General features: G+C 39.8%; 1 protein-coding gene across 4 annotated transcripts in view; it reads right to left on the reverse strand.

Moving 5' to 3' along the window:
- Positions 1-16,835, reverse strand: part of SPEF2 (sperm flagellar 2) — a 184,443-nt gene that overhangs the window by 125,003 nt on the left and 42,605 nt on the right. For all 4 annotated transcript variants that reach the window (XM_042996620.1, XM_042996611.1, XM_042996618.1 and 1 more), the window contains 2 exons: positions 13,350-13,537; positions 10,132-10,300 (listed from right to left, as the gene is read on the reverse strand). In XM_042996620.1, the coding sequence (XP_042852554.1) occupies positions 10,132-10,300; positions 13,350-13,537 (357 nt within the window). The remainder of the gene's footprint in view (positions 1-10,131; positions 10,301-13,349; positions 13,538-16,835) is intronic.

Here is a 16,835-nt window from a genome sequence, read left to right on the forward strand (position 1 = left end):
TTCCCTCCTTGACTGTCACATTGTCCAAATGGTTAAATGATGATGCTGGTGGAACTGCATGGTTTTCTCAGCAAATTGTTTACTTCTGTGCACATGATCACCCTTGGACTAAAGCAAAAGCACCTCATTCTCATGTGTTGCCACTTCCAAAGATCCAAATTAGGAATACAGCTTCCTTATCTATGCTTTTAAAAGGGGGCAGACATGGTTTGCTTTGATCAACTTAGATAACTAGAATCTGGGCCTTGGGAGGTATTCATCAATCCGTAAAATCTGAGTGCCGCTAGCACAACATTCAACAAACAACACTGGATTATGCCAATGATATTTACTAGTGACATCCAATTGTGGCATTTGTAGAGTGGCGGTCCTAGTCTGAAAGCACACACAATGACCTCCCCAGTGTTTGTTTTCACAGATTGTTAGAAGTCACCAACATCTCTGTGGCCTGAGGTGCCCCAGATCCTAGTTTAGTAGGCTCTAAGTGTCTTGCAATTCAATTACTGATGCCTTCAAAAAACAAGACAAATGCCTTTTCTCCTAAGAGAGAGAAAGAACTTCTTAGGGAATACAACACTTACAGTGTTTTTGGTACCTGCTAGTGTCCTTGGGTTTTCCTGAAATGCAATCTTTTAATCTATATATAATAAAACACATCAACAGACAGACTATCTTGGTACAGTGGCCAAAGGACTTAAGGTAGAAGCTTCTAATAAACTGACTTCAAGAAACACCACAGGTAGTAACTCTGCAAAATGAGGCTATGCACTTTTCAGAGTATAGCTGATGCACCACAACGTCATCATACAGACATTCGAGCTGCCTTAATCTTGCATCTACTATGGCTGGCTTTCTCTTGCACACCACTCTGCAAGAAGTGAGGAAGAGACGACAATCTGTGATACCGGAAATGATTTTACTCATACTGAAACTCACCCCTTCCATTGGGTCCCCAATAACCTCCTGTGCTTATCTACACTTATTATGCTCTGGAATGTTTTCTCTCATCTACACTAAACTGTGAGCACCAGAGGGGAAGATCTCTATCTTGATCAACTTTACATCCTCAATAGAACAGTGCCTGCACGTAATAAGTAGTAATATTTATTGACTGAATTAATGAGTCAATCAATCAGTAGTATAGGCTAAATATATATGAACTGAATAAATGAGTGAATACATGGATATTAAGTTTTAGTAATTCTGATTAAGTACAAAGATGACTTAAACACAACACAACCCAAAATCTAGGAACAAGATAAGAAAGTGTCATCCTCACAGATAGAAGTTAGCAAGAATCCACACACCATGTATGAATTTAGCTAATCCTGGAAGCATTTCTAGAAGTAATGGCTGGCAGTATGATTTTGAGTGAGTCTCTCCATTAAATCACGGCATTCTTTTTTTACACAGCACACAACACTCAAATATAAATAACTTATAAATTTGGGACTTTGGAAGAAGCTCTATCAGAGATTTATCAGGGCCTGGAGTAGGTAAAAGCAGCCTGTGTAAATGGGTAGGTAAGAGCTGCTCTATGGCAAACTGCTTGTGACCTGGTTAATTTCATATCACTAACTGGATATTTATCATGGGTCTGCTAAATTACGTTGACCCAACCATGTACCCCTGCCAGGCAGAAAATAAAAAAGGTGTAGGCAACTGCCTACTGCATCCTTACTTTGTTTCCAGGCCTTTAAGCTGAGTCCTGTTCTGTTCCATTTCTGTCTAGCTTCCAGCTTGCCACCCTTGTTTTCACTTTCTAGTCTGGTTTTCACCCAATCTCAGCTTTGATCACTGGCGTATTCAAAGGACTTGGCTTGAGCCTACGCTGCCTCTTCCTGTTTTCAGCTACTTCAGGTAAATTTCTCCTGACCATCTTAGTTCCCACTCTAAGAATTCAACCCCTGGCACCGGCTCTCCTGGCTAACCTCCTGTCTGGATCTGTCCTATCTCTGACCAAAGAGAATCAGACTTCAGAGAAGCACATTTACTACTATGGCAGCATGGAAAGTCGAGTGGCTATATTCCAGTTACTGTGCTTGGGAAATCTGGCACTCAGCAAAAAAGCCATAATCCACAGGAAAGTACTAAGGCAAAACTTTGTAGCTTTCAAAGGCTCTGTTTGTTGTCTTCCCTTCCTAAGCTTTCTCTCCTCCAACCCACCCCCAAAATCCTGAGGGAATCTAGAGGAACTGCTTAAATTTGTAATTTACATTAAAATATTCCTGACAATGAGCCAGAAGTCTGAGGAGAAAGAGAAAGGGTAGTTGGATATCTTGTCTGATGGGGAGTTCTGCTCATGCAACCTGGTAGCACTATAGGGTTTCTTGACTACTGTCTGGTATTTGTTTGATAGCCAGGTTCCAATAGATAGGATTGATTCTGCCTTATACTGCTTTTGACAAGGAGGAAGAGAGGACACAGCAGTTGGCTGATGTGCAACTGAATTTTGGCTTCTCATCCAGGAGCTGTCATGGAATGGGCTCTAACTAGGGGCCCAGATTAAAGGTCTCAAAACAAGTTGAAAAGATGACCTTAGTGAGCTTGGCAGCTTTCTAAGTCACCTGACTTCCAGTCAGGTCTGAGGATTACTGGCTTCCTGACCATATCTTCTTGTCAAAACATCTGGCCTTCAGATTCCAGAGAAGCCAGGGAGGTGGGGATGTATACCTCACACTGACTTTGGCGGGATGGATGCACCTCCAGAGAGAAGGTACACCTCCACCCCGCTCTGTGCTGGAGTGCTCAGCCTGGGCCACACCATTATCTACCACCAGGAAATACAAATATGGCTCATGGTAACAAGGGAACGGAAGAAGTTAACTCTACTTCCCCTGCCATGCTGAGCTAAAGAATGTTCTCACCAGAAGCAGAACTGAGAGTAGTCAAGGCCTACCTATCAACCAATCTCACGGTTAATTCCAATTCATCAGGATATCTGAAGAACTGGTCTTAATCAAATAATGGCTTTCAGTCAGAAATCTGATCATTTCTGTCCCAGCAGTAGCCTTCCCCAATCTGTCCTGATCTGTTATTATGGGAACAGGTGTGTTTAATTCTAGTCTTTCACAAAAGACGACCTAGGGCAACAGACCTTGTACTTCTTTTTTTTTTTTTTTTTAAGTTTATTTATTTATTTTGAGAGAGAGAGCGAGCAAGAGAGAGTGAGCACAAGTGGGGGAGGGGCACAGAGAGAGAGGGAGAGAGTGAGAATCCCAAGCAGGCTCCACACTGCACTGTCAGTGATGACCCCATTGCGGGGCTCAAACTCACAAACTGCGAGGTCATGACCCGAGCCAAAGTCAGATGCTTAACTGACTGAACCACCCAGGCGCCCCAACCTTGTACTTCTTTTTAGAGGGAAATTCAAATTGGTCATGGTCAATTACCTAACATGTGATGAAGGTCACTGTCAAAGCTTATAGGCCCACACTGAAGGGAGCCTGGTACCTCACTATGCAAGCCACCCATTCCAGCTGGTAACAATTCTAGAAGTTCGGAATGCTCAGCACTTGCAAACAGTGACAGAGGCTTCTTTTCATAAAACTTTGAGCTCCAATTACTTACTTATGTATTAGGCAGCCAGAATCATTGGACTGATACTTTGTCCTGTCGGTTTGATTAGTAGGGGTAACTGAGACTAAGTCATTCTGAGACATCCTCTATTCTAAAAACTTACATTTCAGTGCTGCTGAAATTGAGTGACAAATCAAATGTAAACAACAGACAGGGGCTTCTACTTAGCATTCTGTTTTCAGACACATTCAAAGTGACTCACTGAAGGCATTAGTGGAAGGGTAGCTAATTTACCACAAAATGGAAGGTTCCTACTCCTGGCTCCATTCTCTGCTCTAGCAAGTCACCATCGCCCTTCCAAGGTTTTAAACATGGCACACTGGGAATTACAGTAGCTGTGTGTCTAGCCCAATGTTTTTCAAAGCACAATTTCCTGGAGCTAAAATACATGGAGACTCTAAGGCTTGCATTATCACCTGACCTCAAATGCCCTTAAGACAGTATCACACTGGACTTTATATCAGAGAGATCCACTATACCAGGAACATAAAACAATTCTGGTGGTGGTAGCTGTCCTTATGAAAACAGTAAAGTTCATTCCTTAGTTTCTCAAACCATGTTCTGTTCATCAGGGAGGTGGTGGTCTCCCTCAAGATCACTTCTGTACTAATTTCTACGGTCTTGCTGCTCAAGTAACTTTTCCAGAAGCTTATACATTTGAATTCACCTATCTGCTGCCATTGCCCAGCTAGGGACAGTCTGACAGACTGGTTGGAATTTCTCTAATATCACAAAGTGTATAGACACTATGACTTGGTCTACATATCTAGCCATTGAAAAATTCACACAGAAGTTTTCCACACAGAGTGCCCTCTCCCATAGTAATGACTACTGTGTTCTATTTTCTTTGTTTCACTGCTTAGGTTGATGGCTTAAAGAGGTATACACTACCTAAAAAAAGTTTAGAGGTGACTGCCCAATTTATGAAAGACTACTGTTAGTTCAGTGTGCCCAAAGAATATGACTGACGGGTCCTGGGCACTGGGTAGGAGAGGTGGGGTGGGAGGGTCTTCCAGGTGAGAGGGTTTCTGGTTCTCAACCCAACACTTCTGCCCTACAGCAAAATTCAGACCTTCTTGGATCCACTTAAGTTTCTTGAGATTAACAACCCCATGTGTTCTTGTTATATCTAGCTAACAAGATATAGTTTTAGAGTTCAGATCTTCAAAGCCTGCTCTAAAATACTAGGTGGGCAGTGTGAGTAACTAATTGAAGATAAACTGGACTTGATGCATAGAAGTTGTCTCCTGTCGTTGTCAAAGTAGGTAGAGAATGAACCAGAAAATCAGAGGTAGGAAGCCAAGGGAGACCTGACCACCTTTTGTCTTGCCTGATCCCAGATGAGAGGGAGCCTGGAAGAGGACTGGCTTCTCCCTAATCTGCACAATCATGACCAAATGAAAATGGGTGGTGGACATTCACTTTACTTTTATTCATGTCAGCCATTCAAAACTCTTCTCCCTTGGCTATATCCTTCTCACTTCTCATTCTATCTGGGTATCAATCATTTGGCTTTGTAAATGATTTCGCAGTTCTAGTCTAATGCCTTGAACTTGATACCTTAATTCAACCACTCCTACCATGGTTCTCTAATGAACCGAGGTTGTCACCAATTCTAGTAATTTGAAGTGAAATACCCTTCCCATGACCCAAGGTCTCCATCCATTCCCTCTCACCCCACAGACAGAAGTCCCAAACCTCTGCCAAACCTACTCCAGCCTCTGAAATCCTTGATCACAGAAGTTAGAAGACAGCCTTGTTTTTTGGCAACTACAGGCCTTGGGCAACGATGGATCCTTTTTGAGAATCAATACATTGATATTCTACTTTGTAAGCATCACTATGCCTGACTACAGGAGTCACTGTTCTAGGGCACATTGGTGACTTCACCAAGACAGAGCCACACAATGAGGTCTAGCCTGAAAAAAATCCAGCCGGGTAGCCTTACTATTACAGGAGAGATTTAGGGGGTTAGAGGCAAAACTTGAAGCAAATGGGGAGAAGAAACTGGAGCTATGAAATGTATGACATAGAACCTAAACTAGAATGATAGAATATTCCTTTCAGTACCAAACTTCTTTCCTATCTCCTGTTTGGATGTTGATCATAATTCTTGTCACTTATCCTGGGAAGTATTTGTATTTTAACAGATATGTCTGAAGTCTTAATCCAAAAGAGTGATAATGTGGGGCATCGGGTAAAATGGCAGGCAGACTTTTTAAAGTAGAATGCCTAACAGAACATCTCAACTGAGACCATGAAAGTAACTGCTTACTATACCTACTTAAACGGAAGCTACATTGCTGCATATCTGGAAACAAAATATAAACATATTTTCATAGTCAAAAGACAAGGTGTTAAGACTTCTTTCTCAGCAGGGGACAAAAAGCAATAAAACAACTAATTTCATTTGACATTAGGGTTCCTATACTTGACTGGTAAGTCTGCACTTTGAGAAATTTTGTAAGTGTCCTGAATAAACATGTATGTTATGGACTAAATTGTGCCCCTCCACCCACTGTGATGGTATTTGGAGGTGAGGCTTTGGGGAGGTAATTAGGTTTAGAAAAATTTATGAGGGTGGGGCCCCCATGATGGGATTAGTGTCCTGTTAAGAGGAAGAAGACAGACCAGAGTCCTCCCTCTCTGTTCATGTTAAGGACATAGCAAGGTGGCCATCAGTTAGTCAAGAAGACAGTCCTTACCAAGGAACTGAATCAGCTGGCACCCTGAACTTGGACTTAGCAGAACTGTGAGAAACAAATTGCTGTTGTTTAATCCATCCAGTCTACAGTATTTTCTTATGGCAGCCTGAGCTAATACAACATATATCTTTTAAATAAATAAAGATAATAATATTATTATTATTTGATCCGGGGTGCCTGAGTGGCTCAGTCGGCTGAGCATCAGACTCTTGATTTCAGCTCAGGTCATGATCCCAAGGTTCATGGAATTGAGCCCTGTGTCGAGTTCTGTGCTGACAGCACAGAGCCTCCTTGGGATTCTCTCCTCTCCCTCTGCCCCTCCCCTGCACACATTCTCTCTCCCTCTCTCTCAATAAATAAATAAACTTAAAAAAATAATGATCTATTCACATTCATCTAAAATTTATCAGTGTACGTGCATCAGTTACCCAGTGATGTTACTTGAGTGATACAGGCTTCAATTTAACATTCTGTCCATAGGGGAACTATTAAATAATGTATGGCGAAGACTGGGTCATTCACTGGGAAGAGAGGGAACAAGGCAAGAGCTAAGGTAGAGACCCCGCTGTCAGAAGTTGAGTCTAGAAAGGCACTGGATCAATACCAAAGCCTGGAGTTAAAGAGTAAGAACAAGATAGTGTCTGGAGTCTTTGGGTCAAACAAATCAGATAAGACTTATGTAGGAAGACAGACAACCCCGTGGCCATTCATATCCTCCAAGGGAAAAGACCTGGTAACAACAAATACCACTGCATAAACAAATTGGGGGATGGGTATGTATACATCTGCTGTAGTAACATGGTTAGTGTTAAACCATAACGCGTATAAATGCATCGTTAGCAGAAAATCATAAGCCCAAAGTGCTGTTGATAAAAATGTGCATTACAACTCACTATAGGGTTAATCCAACAGCCACAGAAACCTCAACTGATCATGAATTTAAACAGTTAGTTCTCATTACAAACACAAATAGCAGCAATTAAAAAGCATGACCAACTTAAAACAACATTGATGATGTGGTGGACACAAAACATCCTTCCTCCAAATTGAGAATTCCGACTACAACTTGCTTGTGGGCACACACACCAGATCTCTGCAAATTGCCAAGTGCTTTGTGGCAGAGACTTGGAAAAATCTGTCTTCAGGAAACCATGGCCAAATTCTAGTTTATGAATGCCAAATTTCAATCACTCCTAAATTCATTCAGTAGGTATCTGCTAATAAACGGCTTATGTAAAAATCAAATGCTGTGGGATTCTGGGTAATTTGCCAGTAAGAATCACGAAAAGGACCTGTACTGGGGGAAGGCTGGGCTTTACCAGGAGACCACTGCATAATAGAGAACTACTAGCTGCTGGGAGGGGGCTGTGCTGGAGCAGCTCTTGGTCTAGGGCACTTGGGTCCGGGCTTAGCCTGCTGCCCATGGTCCACTGGGTTTTCAGGGCTCCTCCCCACTCTCTACTGAATAGCTCATGGTTATCCTGCAACAGTGGATGTCCTGGCTGCTCCCTGACACTGTTCTGCTTCCTTCTTCAGAGAGATAAACGATATCCCTGGTCACACCATTCCTGGACTAGCCCTCTCTCACGTATACCTGCTTTACTAATAGAGTGGGATGACTTAAGAAATAATGTTAAGCAGTAAGGATCGAATTTTTTGTATCTCTATATGATGTGTTCATGAGCAAAAATTTGTTTTTATGCCTATTTCTAGGTGTAGTATTTAACAGTTTTAAGCATTAGGGCTTATGCTAATAGAGCTTTAAAAGCGTGGGCTCAAAGCCTGGATGTATCAGTTCTTTCAGGATGCTGGGTCTGTGTATCAACAGAGTATGCTAAGAATGTAACCTTTTTGAAAGTTAATTTCTAAGTTATGTATTTACTTGAAGGCTTAAAAGTCCTGAGAAAATGTAGTGATGATGAGTGTGACAACAGTTTCCTTTAGATAAGCTGCCAGTTGCTGTCCCTCTGTCTCTTGTGAAAGGCTATTTAAGCCAGATAATGCAGTTTCCAAGTTGAAGAATCTATTTTTCACTTGTATGGAGGAACATTTCACAAGTTTCTGAAGAGACAAAAGCTCTAATAATGGGGAATGATAATAGGCTAGTTTCCAGTATATCCTAGTACCTTTGTATGATCTATTTTCCATCACGTAGTGAAAAGGAACAGAGCACATAAATGTATATCAGAACTCCAAGGATAATTGTCATTTCTAGGAAAACAGCAAAGGCCATAAACAAAATAAACTGCATTGCTAGATGTTCACGTACTCCTAACACAAGTGTACAATTTCCTGCAAAAGAAACATGCTAGCTGCTTCAGGATGTGGGTAAGACAAGCATGTTCCTGTGGTAATGATTTCCCAAACAAGAAAAAAGTCAGAAAGGCAAATCTTTGCTAAGCTGCAGACTACCAGGTCTCCTGATTTATGAAAGCAGTAAGAATAGAGTAGATAAAGCTGTTTAAGAAACAACTCAGAAAACAAATATTCTATAAGTCAGCAAAATTGTCCAAAAAATGACTTTTACTTTACAACAGAAAAAATACCTTCACATATTTTAATATTGTCAAAGCACTTATCGTGTAGCATTATACTTTAGGTTGACACACTAAATCTACTACATTCTACAACCCTACAAAATAAATATGCATGGGTATCCTATAAGGTTCAGTCAATTTTTAAATAAAAACTGTTTTAGTGATACAAATATAGATTCACCCAATTAAAATATGATGTACATTTAATTTCTCCTAACCTCTTTCCTTACCATTTTATCATAAATTTATTTTGTTTTGATATTTCTTCTTTTACATATTAGTGCTATTTTACACTTTGCTCTTTTCATTGTCATTCATTCATTTTATTCATTCATCCTTTCAACAAACATTTATTGAGTATTTGCTAAGTATCAGCAAATGATTAGGTCAAATTATTCTTCTTTCTCGTTTCTTAACGAGTGAGTCGCACTTACTACCGTTCTAAAACTTATTCAATAACATAATAATGGGCTTATTTCTCATTCCATTGATGCCAAGCTACCCAGAACTTCCATCTGATAGCTATCAATTTTACACCCTTACCCCTAAAGGTGAGATGAAATGCAGTGGAGAGAGCAGGGTGGTAGGGAAAGAAATTAATATGCATTGTTTGCGTCCAATGTGCAGTGCACTTGACTAAGTATTTAATACATATTATCTTAAATAAGTTTCACAACAACTAAATAAAGTAGGTATATTATTATCCCCATTTCATAAATTGGGAAACTGAGTCTCTCACCACCAAAGGGACAGGCTGCCCGAGGTCTCACCTTGGTCTGTCTGACACCAAAGGCTTTTCGGCAGCTCTTCTAAGAAGCAAAATTGGCGCTCAATACTTTTTTAAATCTTTGAATGAAATTTTGTTTGAATCCATGCTGTTCATAAAACTCAGACTATCTCCTCTTCCATATGTCTCTAAAAACCACATACTGTTTACATAAATTACTAAAGAAATACCTTTATGCCAGGGTTTTTGTAGCAAAGGTAAACAGTTCATACAAAGAAAATGCTAATGAATAAGTCAAAATATTTAAAAAATTCTGAAATCTATCAGCCCTGACAATATATTACGTTTTATTATTTTCCAGACCACTCTTCTACTATTACCAGGAGTAACAGATGATAGACGAGGAATAGGCCAGAGATTTAAAACTTAGTACATAAACACAAATTAAACCAAGGGAAAATGCAAACACAAAATGCCCATTTTTATTAACAGAGATGAAATGACACAATATCACAGAATCAATGTTAAAGAAATATTGTGCATTATGTTGCATTCTCTCTAATTATTCCATATGAGTAAGTACCTTATATTCTTCGTAATCATTGCTATCTAGCAAGTCACTTTTCTCCAGTTCTGTAAGTTGTTCTGCAGAGGGCTTAGCTGGTAGATGCTTAATAGAGGCTTGCTGATATATGGGCTTTCCGTTAAAAAACAGTTCCTTCCAATCATGCATCACCTTATATGGAATCAAACTATAGCAGAAAAGATTTTTAAAAAGGTAGAGATGAATCAATGGTCAATAGATAGTCAATCAATAGTCAAATATACACCTTAAAGCTTAGTCTTTCTATTATCATATTCATTCCCCAGGATCTGCTATTTGAGGCTAGGGATTCCATTTACTATTATTGGATATGGCTAATGGCTAGTAGAAAGAACATCTGGAACTCAGCAGGTTTGAATGAATGAACATTACTTAAAGCCACTGGTCCTTCCAACTCATATTGACTGTGCCCTAACAGAACATTATATCTTAAAATGGTGAGCACTGTCACAAAACTTAGGTTCTTTACTTCCTAGCTATGATTTTAAATGGCTGTGCAACCTCAGAAAATCATTTAAATGCTCTAATATAAGTGTCCTCCTGTGCAAAAATGAGCAGACTGAGTATTTTCCAAAGCCCCTTTAAGATGTCAGTCGGTTTACATATTTGCAAGTAATTTATAATAGAAAGATCGAATGCATGGTGGTTTTTATTATTGTTACATATTTGATAACCTTTAAAATTATTTTTCAGTAACTATTTCTATTTAAATATGATGAATGACCAAGATGTAATCAGGGAAATGGGAAAACAGTTTCAAGAAGAACAAAATGCAAAGAAAGGAAAGGGTCTAACATTCAGATGCATTTCTCTAAAACTGGTTGGACTGGAGCTTGAAATTACAACAAAAAAGTTAGTATTTCATTAATTTCATTCTGATACATACTACATGGATGAAACTTGAGGACATTATGTTAAATGAAATAAGCCAGACACTAAAAGAACAAATAAGGTATGGTTTCACTTCTATAAGATACCCAATTTAGACAAATGCGCTGAGACCAAATGTAGAACAGAGGTTACCAGGGGCTGGAGAGTTATTTAATGGGCACAGTGCTTCAGTTTGGAATGATAGAAAAGTTCTGGAGATGGATAGTCATGATGGTTGCACAGCAGTGTGAATGCACTTATGTCACTGAAGTGTACATCTAAAATGATTAAAAGAGTCAGTTTTATGTTATGTATGTTTTGCCACAATAAAATGTTGTACTTTAATTAAATGTACAACTTCAAATATAATCACATTATGTTTTCCATTAATAAAACATTTACAGTCGCTAAGGGTTACTTTGTCGAAATATGGAAGTTTAGAAATTAATAAGCTCAGGTATAGAAATACTGTAACATCAGAATTATTGAAATGGCATTATTGACTTCTATGGTAAAGTAAGTAATTAACAACTTATATACTGTCCAAAAGTTAACCTTACAGTTACTGAATTAATATCCTATTATCTGAATATCAATAATTTTAAGGAATAGTCTAAAAAGTTAGTTCTTTTGAGTAGGCTGATACCAAAAATATACCTGTGCTTTAGAAAAAAATATATACTGATGACATCTTGTTTAATGAAGTAACATGAGTTTATCTTGACTGATAGTAGTGTAGATAATAAAATATTAATATATATGTGTAATTGTTGTGTTCAGTTGGAACCAAAAGACACATATCTTACACCATACACAAAAAAACTAACTCAAAATAGATTAAAGACTTGAGTGCAAGACCTGAAACCATAAAACTTCTAAAAGAAAACATAGGCAGTAAGCCCTTTGACGTTGGTCTCAGATTTGATACCAAAAGCAAAGGCAACAAAAGCAAAAATAAACAGTTGGGACTACATCCAACTTAAAAGATTCTGCAAGGCAAAAGAAACAATCAACAAAATGAAAAGGCAACCTATTGAATGGGAGAAAATATTTGCAAATCACATATCTGATAGGGGTTAATATCCAAAATGTATAAAGAACTCCTACAACTCAATAGCAAAAAAGTGAACAATCCAATTAAAAAATGGGCACAGGATCTGAATGGACATTTTCCCAAAGCAGACATATAGATGGCCAACAAGTACATGAAAAGATGCTCAATCATCAGGGAAATGCAAATCAGGGAAATGCAATCATCAGGGAAATGCAAATCAAAACCACAATGTAATATCACCTCACAGTTCTTGGAATGGCTGGGATCAAAAAGATAAATAAAAAACGAGGATGTGGAGAAGAGGGAACCCTCTTGTGCACTGTTGGTGGGAATGCAAACTGGTGCAGCCACTATAGAAAACAGTGGGTTCTCAAGAAGATCTTAGTTTGGGTAATTTGAGAGGTGTACATATTTAACTGGGTTGCCTTACCCTTGTCCTTGCGGAATTACTTTCACTGAGATACACTTTGATATCATTCTCCTGTAACTTTCAGCAAAGAATATCATAAGAAATAGGTCTATGAGGCCAGATGATACATTTGTTTAAAAGATCTTGCTGAGAACATTCTCCACTAGATATACTACACTACTCAGTGTACCTTAGATGAGTGTGCCACGTGAGAGAGCTATTGTTCTAAATTTAGTGCCAAGGAAAGTTCTGTATTTTGTAATGAACTAGAATGGAAAATGGAAAACACATGGCAGATTGTATTTCCCTTTTTCCTTTGGCTACCAGGAAGCTCAGATAAAATTTGCAGCTCAGTTGCAGCCACTTGCAAATCTACTGCTGCCAATATAATTGTGTTCTAATTTATCTTTTGTTCTTAACTTTCTACTTTAATTTGGATTTTCCTTTGTTCTTATTTGGCATATTTTTAATATGTTTTGTATTATTGAATATTTCCTTATAAATACATTAATTCCTGTTAGAAACAAGGTACAATGAAAGTAAATAGATTTAATGACTAGTAATTTTTAAATAATTCCAGTATTTCAGAAAGTTCCAAGAGTGTCAAATAAATTATTATAGTTGTCGTTGTAAATTACTATAAATTTAGACACAAAGTTTAAATGTTAAAAGACATATAAATGCACCTTAAATAAGGCTATTGAGTGGGTTGAATTGAGTCAGTAATCCAGGTATCCTGGACCCCACTTCTTAGTACTTTTTTCACGAAAAAATTTGTCTTTTCTTATCAACTGGGTGTCTACATACACAATCACCATTTTCTGTGATGTCTGTACTGTAATGATTGTAAAAAGTAACACTTACTTATCTGTCAACATTCGGTAGTCTGCCACTTTAGTGGACAAATCAAGTATTTGATCCAAAATTTCTGCACATATTGTATAATGCTTTTTGTAACGAGCTTGAGCTCTTTCCACAGCAATCTGTTCATGAATTTCCTTCTCTCTGAGGGCTTGCTCCTCAAAATCAATCTTGGCTTGTTTTGCCAAAGCCTAAGAAGACAGAGACATGTTTGAGTCAATATAATTATGCGATGATTCAAATGAAAATAATGTTATAATTTCAATGGGCAAAAAAAAAAATCTCTAAATAGAATGAAACCTCCTTTTACATCAAGAAGAACTTAATCATGAAGGAGAACTTTTTTCCTTATTAAGTACTGAGTATGCTGGTGATGACAATATTGGAAATATTCCACTTTTAGCTTATCTTATCAGCAAAACATATTACAGAGAAAAGTGGTCCAACTGTGGAAAGCCCAACATAGATTAACAATAAATTGGATCTTAAGTGTGTAAAAAGAAGCCTTGAGTTCATGGCTTGCAAATCGTCAGAGTCAGGGATCACAGAGAAACGGGCAAGCCTATGCCACCCTAGCATCGTAGCCCCTTCGTACCCATCTTAGGAGCCTTAACTGGGCACATCTGCTCCATTCAGCCGATGCCCTCTGTCTTGGAGTGAGAGAGTTCTAGGACACTGATTTATACTTAGAAAATGTTTTGGAAATTCCCTGATATTACTGGCTTGAGCCTATCACACACGCGCCAACAAATGTTAAACGCATTTAGACAACCAAAAAACCCTTCTGCTGTTACAGCCTTTATAAATCAGTAAAATTCACTCAGGGAACATTTATTTCTGCAGAAAGTAATGAAATACTTAGAGTTTATCATGACCCTCTGCTTGGTTTGCACTATTATATTGTTCAGAGAAACACTTTCTTCACATCAAGTATAAAGGTCAAACTCAGCATGACTAAATGTTGCTTTCAAATAGCTAAACCAGCTCCTTGAGAAATTCTATCCTGTGCTAACATGCTCCAGAAACAATACTTGCCTCCTGTAACTTAACCCGCTGAGTGTAAAATGAAGGTGAACTTGGGCCTTGGAGGAGCTGCCATCAAAGTCAAGCTCCAGCTTGTGTACAGAAGGCAAGTCCTAGGCTCCATCTCAGAGCCCCCCCCTCAGCCTCCATGTCCTGTAAGTGGGGGTATTAATAAGACTAGGCATGCACAGAAAAACTCACCAAACCATCCTGTCAGGGAAAATATTTCCTATGATACTACTCACACATGACTAAATGCCTGACAATGCATTGCTTTCGTCCACTGAACCAAATGGAAGTTTCCTTTGCTTTTGTCGTTGTTTTATTTTGTTTGTTTTCATGGGGAAAGGGGTTGGACTGGGTGACCTCTGAGGTCAGTTCTGTACGTTTGGCAAGTTCGGGAATCACACCAGAATTTGTCCCTGCTGTATCGTTCTGCAGGCCCCGTTTCTCTGGGGCAAGCATATAATGCAAGTACAAAGCTTTAGGGCAGGCTTCATGACCTGCAAAAAGGTCAGAGGAAAGAGGAATCCAAAAGAAAAGCCGTAACTAGATGAGAATTTACAGAGATAGTGACAGTAAAATGAGCTTGGGAGGCCGCTTTACTGCAGAGTGGTGCCCATAAGGCCTGTGAAAATGTTTACGGAGTGACAGGACCCGAGCCTTGAAGAGAAGGGTAGAATGTCCCCAGCAGGAAGAGAGCAGCCTTCACCTCCGAGCTGTCTCCCTCCCTCCTTCCAACCCTTTCCTTCTTTTTAGCTATCAGTCTTCTACCTTTACCCCACCTCGCCTCCCTGTGCTAAACCCACCACAACTTCCTGTCCCATTACAGCAAGGTGGGTTGAAGCCCTAAAAAAAAAAAAAAGAAAGAAGGGAAAGGAAAAAGGAAGTCTGTGGGAGGTAGTAAATCTCAGCGGTTACGAACCCAGACTCTCGAGTCTGACAGAGCCAGCTGTGCTCCTGTCTACACCACTGACAGGCTGTGCGACCGTGAGGTTTCTAAGTCTCATTTTCCTTCTGCGTAAAACGTAGATAAGGAGAGCGTCCACTTCAAAGGCTGTTGTGAGAATTCTATGTGCATGTAATGAACATAGTTCAATGCTTGACTCACGGTAAATACTCATAAAAAGTTAAATATTATTATAATTAAGTACTGCTAGTAATAGCAGGTGGGGCAGAAATCTGAAATCAAAAATTCTTAATATAGAATAGATGCCCAATTACCTTAAAGAAGAGACAAACAGATTTAATCTAAAATCAAAACCAAACCAGACAAAAACTGATGATGGAAAACATGAAGTTCTCTCTCTCTCTCTCTCTCTCTCTCTCTCTCTCTCTCTCTCCCTCGCTCGTGCTCTCTCTCTCCCTTTCTGCACCAGCACCGTCTATGCTTTCTTTAAATGTACTGGACATTGGCCTAAGCCCTGGGGAAACAGTAGTGAGCAGAAGCAAACATGCTCCCTTCCTCAGGAGCTTACATCCAGTGGGGGCTGGGGGGACAGTGAAAAAGCCACACAATGACTGTATTCTTGCACAGTATAAGTGTCACCAGGGAAGGACTATGGGGTACGGTGCATAACAGGGGGCCTGAACTAGACAAGAAGTGGCAGGTGCACAGAGCTCTGAAAGATGAGGATTTGCTGGGGAAAGGCATTTGGGAAGAAGGAGAAAGGCAGAAGAAATGACTTGTTCAGGATCTGAGAGCAGACCAGTGTGGCCAGAGCCTGGGAGACAGAGGGGAACAAGGTATGAGCAGGAATCTGGTCAAAGGGAAGCTGTGGGTGGGTTTTTGAGTGTGAGGGCAGTGGTCAAATCTGAGAGGCAAGAAGATTCCTCTGGCAGCAGAATGGAGAATGATCTGGAGGAGATGGAAGTAGGGCAGGTCATTTGTAGAAGTTATCTCTAGCTTCCCCTTCATTTTTAACAGGCAGGCAGATGTCTTTTTAACTCCTGCTTTAGGGAATTTCTGCAAGACAAAAAAGCAGAAGCTGCAGGCAACTCCTCTTCACTTTAAAAGGCCATCTTCAAAGGTGAATTAATCTAGGTCACTCAAAGAGAGAGCAGAGAAGGGAAGCTTTTGAGAGCAAAGAGAAAGAGGAAGAGAAAGTGCTCCCTGGCACTTCCTGGGGAGCAGCAGAGCCTCAGGGGGAACACACGAGGGACCAACAGAGACTGGACTCGCCTCCGTGAAGACATGTGCCTCATGTGTGGGCTGGTAGCTGAGGCCTCAGATGCAACAAGCTGGACCTGGGCCTGATGACGGCAGAGCTTCCCTGATGACGTGGCCTGTGACCTGGGGCACCGTTCGTCTCTGTGGGCAGAGATGGGCTGCTGGAGTTTGAGCTCAGGTTGATTTAAAGAATATAAAAAATGGTAGGTTCTCGCACACCCCAATTGTAGTTGCTAATTCTTAGCCTCTCAAAATGGATGAAGGAGGCCATTGCAGTGGTAGTAGTAGAGACTGGG

Source organism: Panthera tigris, chromosome A1 (genome assembly GCF_018350195.1).
Source record: "Panthera tigris isolate Pti1 chromosome A1, P.tigris_Pti1_mat1.1, whole genome shotgun sequence".
NCBI lineage: Eukaryota > Metazoa > Chordata > Mammalia > Carnivora > Felidae > Panthera > Panthera tigris.